The sequence below is a fragment of the Pseudonaja textilis genome, chromosome 15, assembly GCF_049901715.1.
Source record: "Pseudonaja textilis isolate UNSWEBS1 chromosome 15, rPseTex1.2, whole genome shotgun sequence".
Lineage (NCBI taxonomy): Eukaryota > Metazoa > Chordata > Lepidosauria > Squamata > Elapidae > Pseudonaja > Pseudonaja textilis.
The window spans coordinates 12,028,705-12,046,797 of NC_142004.1; the positions used below are offsets into that span (position 1 = coordinate 12,028,705).

At 46.3% G+C, this 18,093-nt stretch overlaps 1 protein-coding gene across 5 annotated transcripts in view; it reads right to left on the reverse strand.

Annotated features, from left to right (window-relative positions):
* The window catches only part of LIMK2 (LIM domain kinase 2), a 57,536-nt gene that overhangs the window by 7,393 nt on the left and 32,050 nt on the right, over positions 1-18,093 (reverse strand). For all 5 annotated transcript variants that reach the window (XM_026717046.2, XM_087913566.1, XM_026717047.2 and 2 more), the window contains 6 exons: positions 17,630-17,739; positions 16,677-16,865; positions 14,164-14,269; positions 12,893-13,086; positions 10,957-11,143; positions 676-762 (listed from right to left, as the gene is read on the reverse strand). In XM_026717046.2, the coding sequence (XP_026572831.1) occupies positions 676-762; positions 10,957-11,143; positions 12,893-13,086; positions 14,164-14,269; positions 16,677-16,865; positions 17,630-17,739 (873 nt within the window). The remainder of the gene's footprint in view (positions 1-675; positions 763-10,956; positions 11,144-12,892; positions 13,087-14,163; positions 14,270-16,676; positions 16,866-17,629; positions 17,740-18,093) is intronic.

An 18,093-nucleotide genomic window follows, 5' to 3' on the forward strand; every position in this document is an offset into this window, starting at 1 on the left:
GGAGCACCTGTATGCTTCACGAGTCAAAAAGAGGGCTGTGAAAATATCTACAGACCCCTCACATCCTGGACAGAAACTGTTTCAACTCCTTCCCTCAAAATGTCACTATACGGCTCTGCACATCAGATCAACTAGACACAACGACAGTTTTCCCCTGAATGCCATCACTCTGTTAAACAAATAAATCCCTCAACACTATCCAGCTATTTACAAAATCTGCACGACTATCACTATTAATCTTCTCATGACTCCTTATCACCCATCCCCTCCCACCTGTGACTGTAGGACTGTAACTTTGCCGCTTGTATCCTAACGATTTATATTGACTGTTTCCTAGCATGATTTCATTGCTTATTTGTACCCTGTGACTTTTATTAAGTGTTGTACCTGATGATTCTGATGATGTCTCTTTCCTTTTATGTACACTGAGAGCATTTGCACCAAGACAAATTCCTTGTGTGTCCAATCACACTGGGCCAATTAAAAAGAAGAAGGATTCTATTCTATAAACCGAGGCCAAAGTAACTAATGCTGGTGCACCCGAAGAGATCAGCTAACGTGCTGCTCAGTCACTTTCCTCTGGTGTGGCCTTAAGCCACCAGGCTGCTGAAAGGAAGTGCTGGAAGGAACTGCTGGGACATCTTCAGGGCAGCCCTTCCCAGAAAGGAGACTCACCTCGGTTAGGAAGGTCTTCTGGGTTTCTTCATCACAGCGAATCAGTTCCTTCATCACCATCACCTTTCCTGTGGCTTTATGAGTCACCTGGTGAACAGAAGAGCATCACACCTTTTAAGAGGAGAACAGGGGTTCTTCTGTCTTGGCCCCGTTGAATCACTTTTAATTCCCTGCAATTCCGCCTGGAGCCCTGGGATAAAAGCCCAACCACAGGTTGGTGAGGGAAAGGAACGAAGCCAAACTTGGAAGGTGAACAAGTTCTTCCCTCCCATCGATGGCTAAACACATTATTTCCTGCTGTGACTGGGGTTTCCCTTCGGCTCCACCAAGATGTGAAAGTGTTGCTCCGTGGAGGAGTCAAGATCTCTGCTACGGCTGCAGGCAAAACAGCAAGCAAGGGAGAGGTTTGACATGAAGGCGGTCAGGAAAATCCAGGGTGGGCTGGCACTGGGGAGAGCTTCTTCCTTTCTGCCCTTTAACCACGGGTTGCCCTGTGCAAATTTGCACCTGCAAATTTGGTGAGTTCCCCTTCTATTCCCTCATCTAAGTTGTTAATGAAGATACTGAAGAGTCCTGGGCCTAAGACGGAACTGCTCACAGGGAGGGAAGGAAGCAGTGGGGTGCCACAAGGTTCCCTCTTAGGCCCAGGACTCTTCAGTATCTTCATTAATGACTTAGATGAGGGAATAGAAGGGGAACTTACCAAATTTGCAGATGATACTAAGCTGGCAGGAATAGCCAACACCCAAGAAGATAGGCTCAAGATCCAGAGGGATCTTGACAGACTCGAACACTGGGACCTATCTAACAAAATGAAATTCAATGTAGAGAAAAGTAAAGTCCTACATTTAGGCAAGAAAAACCAAAAGGACACATACAGACTGAGTGAAACCAGGCTCAATAGCAGTAGCTGTGAGAAGGATCTTGGAGTCTTAGTGGACAACCAGCTAAATAGGAGCCAGCAGTGTGCAGCGGCAGCCAAAAAAGCCAATGCAATCCTAAATTGTATTAACAGAGGTATATAATCAAGATCAAGGGAGGTACTAATACCACTCTATAAAGCCTTAGTAAGGCCACACCTAGAGTACTGCATCCAGTTTTGGTCACCACATTATAAAAAGATGATGAAACTCTAGAAAGAGGAAGAGCAACCAGGATAATGAGGGGATTGGAGGATGAAACATATGAAGAGCGGTTGCAGGAACTGGGCCTGGCTAGTCTAGGGAAGAGAAGGACCAGGGGAGACAGGAGAGCATCTTCCAATATTTGAGGGGCTGCCACAGGGAGGAAGGGGTCAAGCTATTTTCCAAAGCAGCTGAAGGCCAGACAAGGAATAATGGATAGAAACTGAACAAGGAGAGTTTCAACCTGGAAATAAGGAGACATTTTCCTAACAGTTGAGAACAATCAACCAAAGGAACACAAGTTGCCTTCGGAAGTTGTGGGAGCTTCATCATTGGAAGCTTTCAAGAGGAGACTGGAAACCCATTCGTCAGAAATGATGTAGGGTCTCCCTCTTGGGCAGGGGGGTTGGACTAGATGACCTACAAGGTCCCTTCCAACTCTGATTATCTGTAATCTGAGAGTAAAGACACCTTTACACTTTTCAACCTGAAAATGAAACAGATCCTGTGCTTCCTTCCAAGGAGCCTTTACCAGCAGGCACCGGTGTCTGTGTTTCACTGGAACTTTTCCCCCACAACTCTGGGCAGAGCGGGGCCTATGCTGTTCCTTGGCTCGTGTGTTGCACCGGAAGGCTTTTAAATGCCTTCATGGCCACAAAGGAAGAAATTATTTGCTTTCTGCTTAAAAACTCCCCTTTCTACCAATTATACATGGGGGGTACTTTTCATACTAGGATCCCAGGACTGGTGGCACTCATAACAGGAGCATGGAAAACCTTTTATACCTGGAGCATTATGTGCTTAAGAGTTCTTCTTTTTTTCCCGTTGGGTTGGCTGGTTCTGCTCAGCTAGGAGGCCAAACTTGCCTCCCTCCCTCCCTCCTTCCTGCCCCCACAATCCTGCGCAAGCCAAGCGCTTTCCAAAGGAGACTAAACATCGTGCAGAAATCATGGTGTGAAAGGGAGCCTTTGATTCAAGCAGCTTTACGCACCAAGGCATCCCACAAATTTCATTAGCCAGAAGAATTTTCCTAGCACTTGGGAGCGAAACCTGTAACCTTTCATCCAGTAGCTTCTTGCTAGCGTTCTTTGCGTTCACAGGGCTATGCACTTTTTCTTTTATAAAAAAGTAAACAAATTCCCTGTAACACAAGCTGGGGAAGTTTGCAGGAGAGTCAAGGAACTCTTCCTGGTGCTCTGTTGTTAATCCCTGAGCTGCAACAACCGTGACATTTTTATGGCTAGGAAATGTGAAACTGGCAGAGACCAAAAGTTGGACGGCTTCAAGAAACCTGTCAAAACTGACAGGTCGAAGACTCTGCTCAAACCCCAAAGGCATTTAGCAAACCGCAGAGCCTAGTGCAGTTCAGCTGTGCTTCCCTGTCCCAAATCTTGCAAGCCAGCCCCTGCCCGCCCCTCCCAGCAGCCTTGGAGTCAACAAGGCAGATAGGGAGGGGAGAGGACCTATGAACAGGCTGCACCTTTTATTGGGCTGTTTTCCCCCTGCAGCCTTACCGACAATGGCCTACACAAACAAGACGTGGATTGCCAGGAGGCCTTTCAAATAAGGATATGAACACCTAAGGTGAGGGGGAGGGGCGGCGGCAGAGACCCTGTCAAACTGCAGAGGCCTGTCCAGGGTTAAGCAGGAGGGCTAGCACGAAACAGGGGCCTCCAACCTTGGTGTTCTGACCAAGGCTTCTTGAGACTGTAATTAGGTTCATGCTTTTTATTTCAGTGCTGGGAATTATGTTCATTCCCAGCCTGTAATGAGTCCCAAACATCCCTCGAGATAAGCACCCACCTTTCTCTCCTTTGAATTGCTGCCAACAACTAGAGTGCCAAATGAATTCTAAAAAAACAACAACCGAAGTACAAAGTCCACACAGAGCTTCAAGGATTCAAGGTCATTCAAACAGAGTGAATGACCTTGCTTCCTGCAAAGGTTTCTCTACCTTTGCCTGTCCTTTAAACCTTATGTGAGGGGCCAATCACTCCCAGCCTTACTCCCGAGTTGCCCCTTTTGTTTCAGCTGCTCTCACCTTCTGGCAGCTCTGTGCACATGAGCACTGGGAACAGGCTCCCCTGGTTCCTCTGCCTCGCTGCTGCCAGACTCTGAAGGCTCCAAAGGCAGCAACCAACTCCAAGATGATCCTGGCCCCATCCCTGCATCGAATGCAGGACCCTCGTCCAGGTCCTCTCCAGACTCCAGGACTGGTCCCTGCTCTTCCCTGCTATCTGATTCTGCTGCCATCTGTACAGGCTGCCGGGAAACTACAACACTTGGCAACTTTTAAGCCTTGTGGATTTCAACACCCCGAATTCCTCAGAATTCCTCAGCCAGCTATGCTCCCAGGAATTCCAGGAGCTGAAGTCCAGAAGTCTTAAGTCACCAAGTTTGGAGAGCCCTGATCTAGTGCAAACTGTCACCCACATACGGGATGCTTAAGAAGCTAAGAACAGTCTTGCTGGATCAGGCCAGGGACCCTGTTAGTCCAGCATCCTGTTTTTCACCATGGCTGACCAGATGTCTCTGGGGTGTGCACTAGCAGGAGATGGCCAAGCCCGCTCCTTTTCCAGAGCTCTGGGCCAGCAACAGGCATCTGGGGACAGGCCAGGAACAGGGAGGCTTCCAGGTCAATAGCCCAGGAATTCATCCAGTCACTCCAGGCAGGGCAGACCAAGGGAGGCTAAAGCTGCTTTGAAAGGAGGATTGCAACAAACAGTGGTCCTTTCCGTCAAGCCAAAGCAAAACGCCTTCAAAATAAAAAACAAGGAAGTCCAATTGCCTCCGGAAAAAGCTCCTTTGGGACAACCATGACCTGGAGGAACGAGAATCCTGACTGAGATCTTCAGCTGTACAATTTGCAGTGAACACCCTTTTGAATAGTGTGGTGGTAGGAGGAATGGATTTCCAGAGGAAAAAATTGCAGACTACAAGAACCAGGAGCACCACCTCCAGGTGGCCTCAACAACCCTCTAAAACAGGGGTTCCCAACCTGGGGTGCTCGCACCCCCTGGGGATGCAAGACGATATTCTAGGGGGTGCGAGAAAAGTCCAGGTAAATAATAGAATATTGGCTATACGTTGGCATTTTTATTTATTATGCAATGGATTAACTTTGTTTTCATTTTAGAGTTAAGTATCGTTATTTAGTGGCCGTCACATACATAGCTGAAAAGATTCAATCCTACCATATATTTAACGCGTTCGGTAGTTTCTAAAGTCTAAATTTCAGGGGGTGCGAGGTTCGAGTGAAATTTCTTTAGGGGTGCGGGGTGAAAAAAAGGTTGGGAACCACTGCTCTAAAAGGATGCAAATGACCAGGTGTCTGCAAGGGATATAGTAAATCCTTCCTTTCCCCACCATCCAGTCAGAGCTGAAGAAGCTTCCTGGATGAGAAGGGAAACATCTTCAAAGAAAAAAACAGAAAGTCCAGTTGCCTCCTGAAAAAGCACCTTTGGGACCACCATGACCCGGAGGGCTGGATGAGAACCGCTTTCCATCAACCCGTTTGATCAGCAGATCCTTCTCCCAAATCCTGTTGGGCTGCCAATTCCAAAAGCGCCCTCCTTGTTCACACACAATATGTCGATTCGCACCATTCAAAAAGAACTCCCAACCACCACCTCCACTTCTTCCTCTTCCCTCTTAAATGTTCACAGCTTAAAAGCAGGTGCTTTAATTGGGCACAGGCCTTTCCCAGTGTCAAGCTTGAAACCTCAAGGTCAGTGCATCATGCCTAGTCCATCAGGACAGGTTACTTGGCCCCACAACCACACATTTAACTCCCTTTTAGGGAATTCATCTAGTCCAGGCGTGGACTTGGTGATCTAGGGCCTGGAATTACATAGGAATCTAGCTCCTCTCCAAGAGGTGGGAAAAGAATGATAGATGCCATAACCTCCACAAAGCCCAGAAATAAAGAATTAGGGTTTGCCTGAATCTCTCCACGTGCAAAGGCTCCCATTAAGGCAGGAATTAGGGAACCATGTGGCCATTTTATGACTTGTGGACTTCAACTCCCAGAATTCCTGAGCCAGCATGGCCCATTTATGGCTGGCTCAGGAATTCTGGGGAGTTGAAGTCCACAAGACGTTAAAAGGCCATAGTTCCCTAACTCCTGCTTTAAGAGGATTAGATCTAAAACAACTAATTCGCTTCAGCATAAATTTCTCAAACTATATTATCACCAAATACAGAAGAAAAGCAAGTGCAGGAGAAAGACCCCTGAGATAAAACTAGTGGCAAGTCATCTGTTGATATTAAAAAATAACATAAATTTCTCAGACAGTAATAATTTAGATAATATTTCCCCTTTTTGTCTTTCTCATGGACAATTGTAAGTCTGGCATGTTATGCAGCAGGTGACTGGCCATCGGTCTGAATTCTGAAGTCCGGATAGTGGACATGACAATAGCTGAAGACAGCAGAATAGAAGGAACTGGAGAAGATAACAAAATATAAAGACCTGAAAATAGAAATAGAGCGACTGTGGAAAGAGAAACAAAGGTAGTAGCAATAGTAATAGGCACATTGGGTGCAATCTTAAAACAACTAGAACACCACTTGAACATCATCAGTGTCAAGAGTATATTCATGAACTGGAATAGAGTAGGGTTACAAGGTCAGCCAATGAGAACTGTTAGGAAACTGAAACTAGAATTAGCCTAGGCTGGAAACTGAAACTAAAAGTAGCCTAGGCATGGTTCCTTATTAAGCTCTGCAACTCTGCAGCTATGTTAAGCTCTGCAGCTCTAAAGCTCTGTGAAGCTCCGAGTCTGTCTATTGAAGATGAAACGGCTTCTCTCCTCTTGCTTGCCTGCTGAACTAACGTAACAGAGAAACTAACTTGCTTGCTGAAGACTGGAGCTCTGCTCTGAACTCGCAACATGTTTCTGTCTGAGTTTGCCCCATGCTGGAGAAATCTACAACTGGTTTGTAAAATCTACTTATTATGTTTATAAAGATGTTAAATGAAGCATCAGCCATCTGTGGTTATTTTTCTAGCGCTGAATTAATGCTGCAAAACTCTGAATAATCAGCACTAACAATTTCACCATCAGTCAATTACAAAAGGCAGCTTCATTTGGAACAGCTTACATCCTGCAACAATACTTTTAAAACCATCAAACTTCCACACCTGCCTATCCCAGGTGCTTAGGAAGGACTTGATAGGCAGGTAAAAATGTCAAATCCAGTCCGAACATCTGGCTTGCTTACTGTGTGCTGAAACAAATATCTCTTAATATTACAACTCCTAACACAGTGCCTAAAAACTGTTTCTAACAGCCCAGACTGTAAAATCCATAAATAACTTCAATTTCAACAAAAATAGAAGAGTTAAAGAGTTTCTTTGATGGGCTTATAAAAAAACATTGCTAAAAATACAGTCATATCATTTGACTTTAACCTAAACTGCTTAATGGGAAAACACTGGCAGAAATAGAGACTGTGCTCTCGACCTATCAACACAAGAAAACGGTTTTCTATATGCTAGGAGGACAGTATCTGCCACACTTAATTTACACCAACTTCACTGCCACCTGCAAGCAACTTGATGGTAAGAGGCTTCCCAGCTATAAAGGCAGAAAGAGGATTAGCCACCTGGCTATTCCAACAACCTTCCTGAAGATGAGAATCTGTCTGAGATCCTCTGGAAATATCCTTATGTGAGTCTAGGCAATGTGCGAACTCTCTCAAATAGAAGAAGTTGGGGGTTTCTCCAGGATTTCCACAAAGCCTCTAATAGGGGATAGACACCAAATACCAATCACCCCCCCCGCCCCCCTTTTGCTGTGGACTGAAGAACCTGTGCTTGGTCCCTTTGAGCCAGGATCAATAACCACCTACTGCCAGATGTCAGAAGGGGAACAGAAGATGCATCGTCCAGGAGAGAAAATCTCAGACTTGCAATATTGCAGATCTGGGAGTCAGCAAAACCTCTGGCAGCTCTAAAAGGCTCACAAAATAACTCTTGAGTCAATCAAGAATGAAGTTTAAAGTCAAAGGAAAGACAACTGCTGACACGATTCCCTCTAATTAAAGAAAATCCAAGATCTCAAAAGAAAAGAAAAAATACTGTCGCAGACTGCCTCGGTTTAATCTTCCTGCTTCTGAGCAGTCGCTCCAAGAGTCTTTTTCCCTCTTAATTAACTTTGCCGGAAAGTTAATTATCAGGAGATGGCTCCATTCATTCTGCATCAACAATGCCAGTCAATGGTGTGAGAAAACCCTTTAAAAGCCGAACCTCTCCTCTGGGCACTCGTCTACACATGGGGAAGGCCCTTGGGGAAATTGGGAGCCAAGTCAAGGTACCCTAAAGAACCCCTCCTAATGCTACCACTAGGTGGACGGATGTTCTTTTTACACCCTGTGTTAAGGGCCCACTCCAAGACAATGAAGACAAGTTTAAACTCTTCTCAACATTCCTTACAAAGGAGTCAGGGACCCAGCGTGCGTGAAGATTCTCCGCAAAAGCCTGTTCTCCCGGTTGAACAAAGCATTTGTGATGAGACAGTTAGATGTGACCTCTTAACTAAAGTACCCTCATATACATATATGGGCTACATCTGATTTTATTGAAGACCCTCTGGGGAAATTAACCAATTATATCAGCTGGAACCTTCTTATCTAAGAGTTTATGTTAAAAGGCACTTATTTACAGGATAGGACGCAAGAGGTACCGCCAATGTTAGCGACAGTTAGATCAGCTACCATGCTTTGACAGGGCTTTTCTAGATCCAGGGGCTGCTATATTTGGATTACAGGCTACAAGGGATAACATCTGTTTGCCTCAGGCTGGACAACCTAATTTCACTTGTTGTAGACTTCAGGGTGGAATGTGCTACAGCAGACCAATTAGCTGGGTGCCATTCATTTAAAGGGATACAATCAAAGGAATGACTGCAAATGCGAGGCAAAGTTTTAAGGGCTTAAGGGCTCTTCAAAGATCAACGGTCCCAGGGCTCTTCAACTTCTTCATGAATGATGAAGGGGTTGAAGAGATGCTCATCATACTGCAACCAATTTTGGTCACCCTACTACAAAAAAGACAATGGAAAAAGTTCAGAGAAGAGCAACTAAGGTGATCAAAGGCCTGGAGACTAAAACATAGGAAGAACGGCTGCAGGATTTGGGTTTGGCTAGTCTAAAGAAAAGAAGAATTAGGGGTGACATGATAGCAGTCTTCTAGTACTTGAGGGATTGGGGGTCAAATTATTTTCAGTTGGAAAAAAGCTTTTTTGAAGAATTAAATAAACATATATCCAAATTTATATGGCAAGGGAAAAAACCCAGAATAAAATATAAATTATTACAGGATGATAGAAAGAAAGGAGGCTTTGGTCTTCCAGATTTCAAAGCATACTATGCTGCAATAGCAACCTGGCTTAAAGTCTGGGTTAATCTGATAAATAAAAGGATCTTAACATTAGAGGGCTTTGATCTCCAAGTTGGATGGCACACATTTATGTGGGATGGAAAGAGTAAACACCACTTCTACTTTCAAAGGCATTATATAAGGAACGTGCTACTAAATATTTGGGAAAAGATAAAAAAGTACATTACTGAAAGGTCCCACTGTGGTTATCTACAATGGAGGCAGTTACACAACGTTTTAGATTTTGATAATATTGTAAGATATAAAGATCTATTACATCAAATCGGAGAGTTAAAGGGTAGGAATCAAATACAAATTCAAGGAAAAGAGATCGCATGGTGGCCCTATGCGCAGATACAAACTCATTATAAAAAAAGATAAAGAACAATTTGGTTTTAACACGACATACCAAGAATTAGATAAAATTTGGCATGGAGAGGAAAGGAAGTTGATTAGTAAAATATATGAATATCTATTGGATTATAAATTAAAAGAAGAAACAATCAAGGAGGTTATGATAATTTGGGCAAAAAATGTGGGCCACAGTATTCAATTAGACAAGTGGGAACATATTTGGGAAATAAACTACAAACTAACTATGTCAGCCTCGTACAAAGAGAATCTCTATAAAATGGTGTATCGTTGGCACTTGCCACCCGCGAGACTGGCTAAGATGTTCCCGAACCTCCCCCCAAACTGCTGGAAGTGTAACTGCATCCAGGGAACATACTTCCATATGTGGTGAACATGTCCATTTGCTCAGAAGTTTTGGAAAAATATCAAAAATTGGATTCTAAATATAACTAAATAAGAAGTAAAACTTGAACCCGAAACCTTTTTGTTGGGTATGATAGACTCAAAAATAGAAAAAAAAATCAATATTTAATCTTGCACATTATAACGGCAGCCAGAATAAGTTGTGCTCAGAATTGGAAACTGTCTATTGTCCCTTCAGAGGAGATGGTCATTAAAAAAATTCACAAGTGTGCAGAGATGGACAGCCTAACCAAATTACTAAAAAACAACAAAGATAGTGAATACTACAAAGTTTAGAACTGTTGGTACAAATGGTTAAAGAAAAAGCAACATTTTACAACTGAATAAGTTATGAAATTATGAAGGATGTACATTTAATTATAAAGTATTCTGTGAAATTAAAATATTAAAAGAACGAGGAAGGTATTGTAACAAGGTAGATCACGTCAATGTTATGGGGTAAAAGAAAAAAAGAAAAATAATGTAATCAATGCTCAATAACTGCTGCAAAATGTATATATGTACATATATTTGTTTCATATGTTTGTTTCCTTTTAAATGTTTTAAGTATATGAAACTTAAATAAACTTTATTTTAATTTTTTTTTTTAAAAAAGGAATTGCATCAATCTGAGACCTTTTCAAGGCCACTGAACTTTGTAACTCTGAATTATTGTTAAACAAAGGGTCACAGGTCAAGGACTACCTGTACTGCCATCCAGGTGCGGTGGCAGAACTCTGATGATACACAGAAAGCAGGGTGGAACCAGCAAGCTTTACATTAGAAGTCTCCAAACTTGGCAACTTTTAGACTAGCGGACTTAAGAGAGCAATTCTGGGAGTTGAAGTCCACTAGTCTTAAAGTTGCCAAGTTTGGAGACGCCTGCTCTACACGCACAGTTCTCTGTTGAATTCTACAATTCATTTAAGTTCAAGGATCGTCCCCAAGGCTCCTTGGGTGGGGGGAATGGAATTAACAGGTGATGCCTGGGTGTTGGGAAAGGGGTCGGGGGTCCCTCACCTTGATGGCTTGGCCGAAGAAACCTTTGCCCAGCACCTCCCCATGGATCAGGTCGCAGGGGCGGAAGATCTGCTGAGAACCGCTGCTAGAGGAGCGAAGGGATTCCGATCGGCTGATGTCGCGGCTCAGGAGGAGCGGTTCCTTAGGGGAGCTGGGCCCAGGGGACTTGGAGATGCTGTTGCTTCGCCTGGAACACAACACACATTCAGTCTAGTCTACCCAAAGAAATTTGAGCTTAAAATGTTTAAAGATAAACCAATTAAATGCTGGAAATGTCATCAAATACCAGGAACATATTGCCATACGTGATGGACTTGCACAGAAGCCAAAAGGTATTTGGACTAAAATACACACACGGTTGGAGAAAATGATTAAACAACAAAGATTTGAAGCCCTGAAATATTTTTACTAGGAAGGGTACCGAAAGATTTATTTAATTATACATGTGTTAACAGTGGCTAGAATTGTATTTGCCCAAAACTGGAAGAGTGATAAGATACCAATGGACGGAAAAATAATTCAAAAAATATTTGAATGTGCAGAAATGAAGACACGGACACTAGAAATTAAAGAAAAAGAAGAATCTGAATATTATATGGCACGGAACTTCTTTTACCAATGGATAGAAAATAGAATAAACTAAAAGGGATTAGATGTATTCATAGAGCAATAAGAGAAATTAATGTAACAGGTATATTGGATTTCATTTATACTGTGTGTTGTTTAAGTGTTCCCTTTATTTTTGTGAGCAGTGTATATGTTTTCTTAAGTTTTCGCAGGTACTTACATGTATGGTATTCAGCTTTGTTCGGGTATTTTCCCACGTCATTATAGTTGTGCTTTTAAAGTTGTAGCAACGTTTCGGCAGAATCTCATCTGCCAGAAGAAACCTTTATCCCGGTTGAATCTCATCTGCCAGAAGGTTTCTTCTGGCAGATGAGATTCTGCCGAAACGTTGGTACAACTTTAAAAGCACAAACTAGACATACCCAGTTCCAGCAACCATTCTTCGTATGTTTTAGCCTCCAGTCCCCTGAACACCAGGAAGCAACTCAGACTGAGTGCACCCTGAGCTGTAGGAGGGAGGGGAGGGGGAAGGGCAAACCTGATCAGGCTTTTGAGATTCTGTTACTAGACCTCAGGTCAATTAAGCAGCTGTGATGACCCGGGGCGTGGCACGAAGGCAACACAATCAGATAAGCAATAAGAGTCCCTTTATTATCTCCAACTTTGCCCCCAATGTCCAGGTTACCTTCTAGCTGGAGAAAAACTCTCCCAGGAACAGCCTTTGATTGCCGAGAATTAAGTCTAAAACATGAGCAACACAAACTGTAACTTAAAGTCCAAGCAAGCCAAACTGAAATAATTAGTTTGGCAGGGCAGGAGCAAGAATTCCAGATGTGAAGGCACGGCAAAACTCACACGGTTGGGAAGACGCCAGGAACACAGATAAGCCACGACAACACAGGCTAAAGTCACGTTTGTTCCCAGCAGCCTGCCACACGCAGCCTGCCCTTCTTATCAACTGTCTTCCCAGCTGTGGCTAATGAAGGGAATCAGGGCCCTTTCCTCCCCCCCGTAAGTCATGCAACCCACATTGTTCTCTTCTTCGTTCCTCCCTGCATGCCCTAGGATGAAGAGGGGGTGGGCCTGGTTCATCCTCTGAACTCCCTCTCCCTTGTTCTACCTCTCCCCTGCTCTGCCCAGCCTGACTTTGCCCTTCCCCAGTTTCCTCCACAGCCAACGAAGCCACACTCCCACTCCCTGTCAGCTGTTCATCTTCCTCCTCAGAATCAGACTCTGACAGGGGCATGATAGCAGCGCTCCAGCCAAACTGGCAGGGTCAGGAGGGTTATGGCCAGAGGGTAGCACTTGCTTGTGCTTCCACCTCCTAGCTGGAGATTAGCAGGCCATTCTGGAGTCCGGGGATGTTTACCTGAGGGAACGCCGCCGCAGGGTCCCTTCCAGGTTCTCCTTGAGCTCCAAGGCAGAAATAGAAGGGGTGGAGGGCTTCTTATTGCCTCCGGACAGCCGGGAGTCCAGGCGCAACTGGTCCAAACGCTGAGAGACCGGATCGTGTTCGATTAACAGCTGAAGGGTTTGATTCGTCTTGTGAATCAGTTCTTTGACCTGAGAAGGAAAAGAGTTCAGGGAATTGGGCCGTGCTGTGGGAAAAGGTTTCCAAAACAACAGATTGACGACCGTCCTCCATCAACCTGGGTTGGATGAAGGAGGCGTTTCTCTGGCTGCTCATTTTCTTAAGAAACAACTCAATTAAAAGCACGTCTTTGGCTGTTTAAGCCACTTTTCCTGATCAGGGCTCCTTTATTTATATGTCGTATAAGTCTGCGATGAAAATCAAAATAGCATATGCAAGTTTTTCGACGGGCACTCAGGAAGAGAGACAAAAAAAATACAAAAATCCTATTTTTGTTTTAGAAAATAGGAAAACACGGGAAGAAGTGCCTTTGCTGGCTGGAGAATTCTGGGAGTTGAAGTCCACAAGTCTTAAAGTGGCCCAGGTTGGAGACCCCTGTTCCGAAGCAGAAGGCAATTCCTGCAAGGCCCTTCAGCCAGCCAGCCTGCTCGTCTCTTCGCGCTCTCTCTGTCTTCAGAGGAAAGAAGGTCTTTCACAATTACTTAGAGAGGCTGAGAACTTGGCGGGAGCTCCAAAACCCAGCGCCTGCCCCCAAGAGGCCCTACGTTCCCTCCCGTGCTGGGCTGCTGCCAGTTTGGACAGGTTCGGGTGAACCGGCAGTTCCAACAATCAGCTGGTCCCGCCCACCTGACCTATCCTGCCCTTTATTTCCTACTTTCTAGCTCATCTCAATCGCACGGCACAGCTGATCCCCCCTCGCTGTTCTACTTATCATTGCTGACTTGGAAGGTAAGAAGCTGAGCTTCTAACTCAGGAGTCTTCAACTGTGACAGCTTTAAGACTGGTGGACTTCAACTCCCAGAATTCCTCCTCCAGTCATGTTAGCTGGGGAATTCTGGGAGCTGAAGTCCACAAGTCTTAAACTTGCCAAGTTTGAAGATGACTTGATCTAGAGGCTCCATTTTCAGTGCTGCATGCAAGTGCCTTAGGCGCACACGCGTGCAAAACACACACCCACCGAACCGGTTGTTAAACTGGCTGCAGTCCACCCCTGGGTTCCCTCTCCGTTATGAGACAGCAGGAAACAAGAAGGACCGTTCAGAACCCACCTTTTCAGTTTGCAGTGTGCGGACTGGGTTTCCATTGATCTCCAGAATTTTGTCCCCGGGGTGAATGGCATTTTGGACATCGGGGCTGATGTGCCTTCGGTTGACTCTGAACCCAGAGGAAAAAAACATGGCTTGAGATCAGGAGGATTTGCCTCCTCCACGAGTCTCTTTGAGGGACCAGATAGCAAACGGGAGAGGAAAAAAGGGCAAGCAATGCCATAAGCCACCCCTGAAGGAAGACGCCCCAGGAAGCATTTCCTTCTAGTAAGAAGCGTAGGCAGTCCTCACTTAATGACCTTTTTCTTCACTCACTCACTGCATGACGGTGTGGTACGCGGATAGAAAGGCACTACAGAGGGTGGTGAACGCCCAGCACAGAACATCGTGGGCTGTTCCCTGATACCACTAGATGACCTCGCTAGGGGCTCGCTGCCTTAGAAGAGGGAGGAAAATCCTCAGGGACGACTCACACCCTGGTCAGCCCTTCTTCACCCTCCTACCATCAGAAAGAAGATACAGAAGCACGGGCACCCCGCACCGACAGGCTGAAGAAGAGCTTCTACTGTCAGACTCCTGAATGGAAAATAACTTCGTGTCAACATAGTATGACAGACTGGTGCGGCCGGCGCATTGCGCAACAAGGTCACATGGTGCAGTAGGAACGGTGCGTTTCCTCAGTAGGATTCATTGGATTAGGGACTGTCTGTCTCAGCCAATCTCGCTGTACTCTGACAATAAAGGTTTGAATCAGAACTCAGTGACAGTTGCAACAGTGATGAACGAATGGTGGTTAGGAGCAGCCCTCAGTTACGGCGGTTGCAGGGCCCCTGGAAACACAGGGTCAACGTTTGGGTGCCCGCTGTCCTTATTATAACCGGAGGGTGGGCTTCCAAGGCCCCCCGCTACTGGCCTACCTCTCTCCCTCTCTTTGGAGACCCTCCACACTCCATCCCCACCTACCCCTGCTGCCCCCAGCTGACCTTATCTTCTCCCTCCCTCCCACCCACCGCTGCTGCTGGGAGGGCCAGCCGCTGCTTCGGTTGGAGCTGTTTGTTTCTCCGTGTCATATAATATACGTGGTTTACGTGCATAATTTTGTATTTATGTATTTAGTCATGATCATATAGTGCGTATTGGAGGTGGAGACCCTTTGAGAGCCGCATGCAACGAAATTTCATTTTCCTGAGTGTCGGTTAGTGTCCGTTCAAAGCGACAATCCAGTTGGTCTGGGAGGAAGATGACAGCGAAGGGGGTGGCAGGGTTGGGCAGTGATGGGAGTGCCGGGCAGCCAAAAGGGCAGGGATGGGAGGAGAGACGGGGTAGGGGGAAGAGAAGGGCATCCTCTGGCCCTAAATTGTTTGTAAGCTGCCCAGAGTAGCTCCACAGCGAGATGGGCAGCAAATGAATTGTGGTAGGTTTTGCAGTCCCTTGATCATTGTTGTTCCCTTTCACGGAAACTGTTCTACTCGAAAGTCTTTTGTGAGGAGGAGTCTGGCATCACTTCTCCCAACTAAGATGTTTTTCCCCCCTCAAAGGTAGATGCAAGATTGCATTGCATCGGCTGGTGTGATGACCCACCCAGGGTGGGATACAAAAGCAACCAAGTCACATAAACAGGTGAAGTCCCTTTAATTCCTTCAACTTGGCCTCCAAAGTCCAATTATCATTGACTGGAGAAAAAACTCCCCCACAAACAGTTGCGAAAAGGAAGAAATCTCATTCAAACTCAAAATACATATAAATTATAAATAGAAAAAAACAACACAAACCACGCTGAAGCAATTAAGGAGACCAGGCAGGATAAGGGCTTGAAGACGTCCACAGATATTGAAATACACACACTGGGAAGGACACCAGAACTCAGATAAGAACTGACAAACTAGAAATATTTTCACGCTTTGCTTCCAGCACTGGCCCATGAGCAGTTTGTCCTTTTAAACAGTCCTCACAGCTGCAGCCCATGAAGGGGATCAGGGCCTTTTCCTCCCCTATAGACCACACCATTCACGTTTCTCCCTTATCCACTCCTCCCTGCATGAAGAGGGGATGGGCCTGGGTCTTTCTCTGACTGCCCAGCCAGCCTGTGCCCTTCCCCAGTTTCCTCCACAACCTCCGGAGCCACACTCCCACTCCCTGTCGGCTGTTCCTCCTCTGATGCAAGACTGAAACTGGGGTGAGTCGAGGATTATGCAAATGCAGGTTACATGTGAGGCAAGTAACAGACGCAGTATCCACTAACAATGGCAATGTGTTGCAAATGCATTGTATTGGGATCCTTTTGAGGGAACCTTTTGGAAGAACAGGAAGTGAATGGCATTAGTGCCACTGGGGGGATCAAAAGGGGCTGCTTTTGCAATGAAGGCCATCGCTCAAGGCGACAGGAGCCACAGGCATCACGCCAGAAGCTCGAACGAAAATGCAAAGCCACACAATACTATTCATTTCGACCTCCCGGCGCTTGGACCAGAGCAAAAACCCCGGGCGTTTCTCAGCCGCGAGAGCTTCATACTCACTCCTTCACTTCCACGGTAGCAGCATAGGGGGAGCAGCCCCCTTCCACAGCCACAGCGAACCCCCTTTTGCCATCGGTGGCTGCAGGCATGGAGAGAAGCGTCAAGGTATACGGCAGCTGCTCGCACAGGGGCTCTGCTGACAGTCGCTCGAGCATTGGAGTCAGCACAAACTCGTTATGGCACTTGCCACTGAAAAAGGAGAAGGCGGTTCAGCTGTTAGTTTAGGCAGAGAAGGCTGGGTGTGCTTCCCGTGCCCAGGCTGCCAGCTAGGAAGCTGCCCATCCACCTTCCCTACTATGCTGCTGGTTGCAAAGACAAGGCCTCCATTCAGGCAGGCTTGGCTTCCAACATTCCCTCTTTGCCCTTGGGGTTATCTCCCCCTGTAGAACCACGGTGGCCGGGAAGAGGGAAAGCACCCAGATTCCAGGGCTATGGGTCCAAGGGGAAACTTGGCTGACCATGTTCCACTTGGTCTCAGAGGAATTCCAAGACAACGTGGGGACGGCCGCCTGCCTTCCAAGCTTCCCGCTTAGTGAGGCCACTAAGGGATCTGGGTGGCGGGACCACTTAAGGGCAGCTGGCCAAGGGATCAACCCCCGTCTCTTACAAACAGAACACACCTCCAGATTCCTGAACCCAAATCCCAGGCCCTGGCACATGGGTATGGAGAGTGGGAAAGCAGAACCGTCTCGCGCAGCCTCGCCTTACTTGGTGCCCTGAAGATCCACTTGACTCTCCATGCTGCTGATGCCCAACCAGAGTGGTTGAGGGCCTGAACGAGCTCTCGAGTACCCTGCCCCCCCACCCACCCCCACCCACCCCGGGCGGGGGGGGAATGCAAGCAGGGAAGCACACAAGCGTTCTCTGCCATTCTCCCAAGCGCAGAGCAGAAGACTTTCCTGGTCCCAGAGAGCCACCCAAACCCACGGCTGAGCGTTGCTGCTTCTCCGTACCAGTAGAGAGCCGAGTGCTGCACCAAAGCGTAGGAGTCACCATCTTCAATGATCGCTTTACACTGCATGCAGGCAAAGCACTCCGGGTGGTACTTGTACTCTCCAGCCACCTGCCAAGAAATGGGACATGCCGGATGGTTAGGAAGAAAAGTGAGGATACTGGAGAGCAGGGTTCTTTAAGACTTGTGGACTTCAGCTCCCAGAATCCCTCAGCCAGCTTTGCTTGTGGACTTCAACTCCCAGCTTTGCTGGCTGAGGAACTCTGGGAGTTGAAGTCCACAAGTCTTAAAGTGGCCAAGGATGGAGACCCCTGTTGTAGACCAAGAATGTCAAACTGGATTTCTTTGAGGGCCGGATCCGCATTGGAGTTCTCCACGGGCTGGCAAGGGTGGGGAATTTGGGGGAGACAGGATGGACGCCTCCTGCAGCGCTTTACCATCCAAAATGAGGTGCAGGGGGCCACG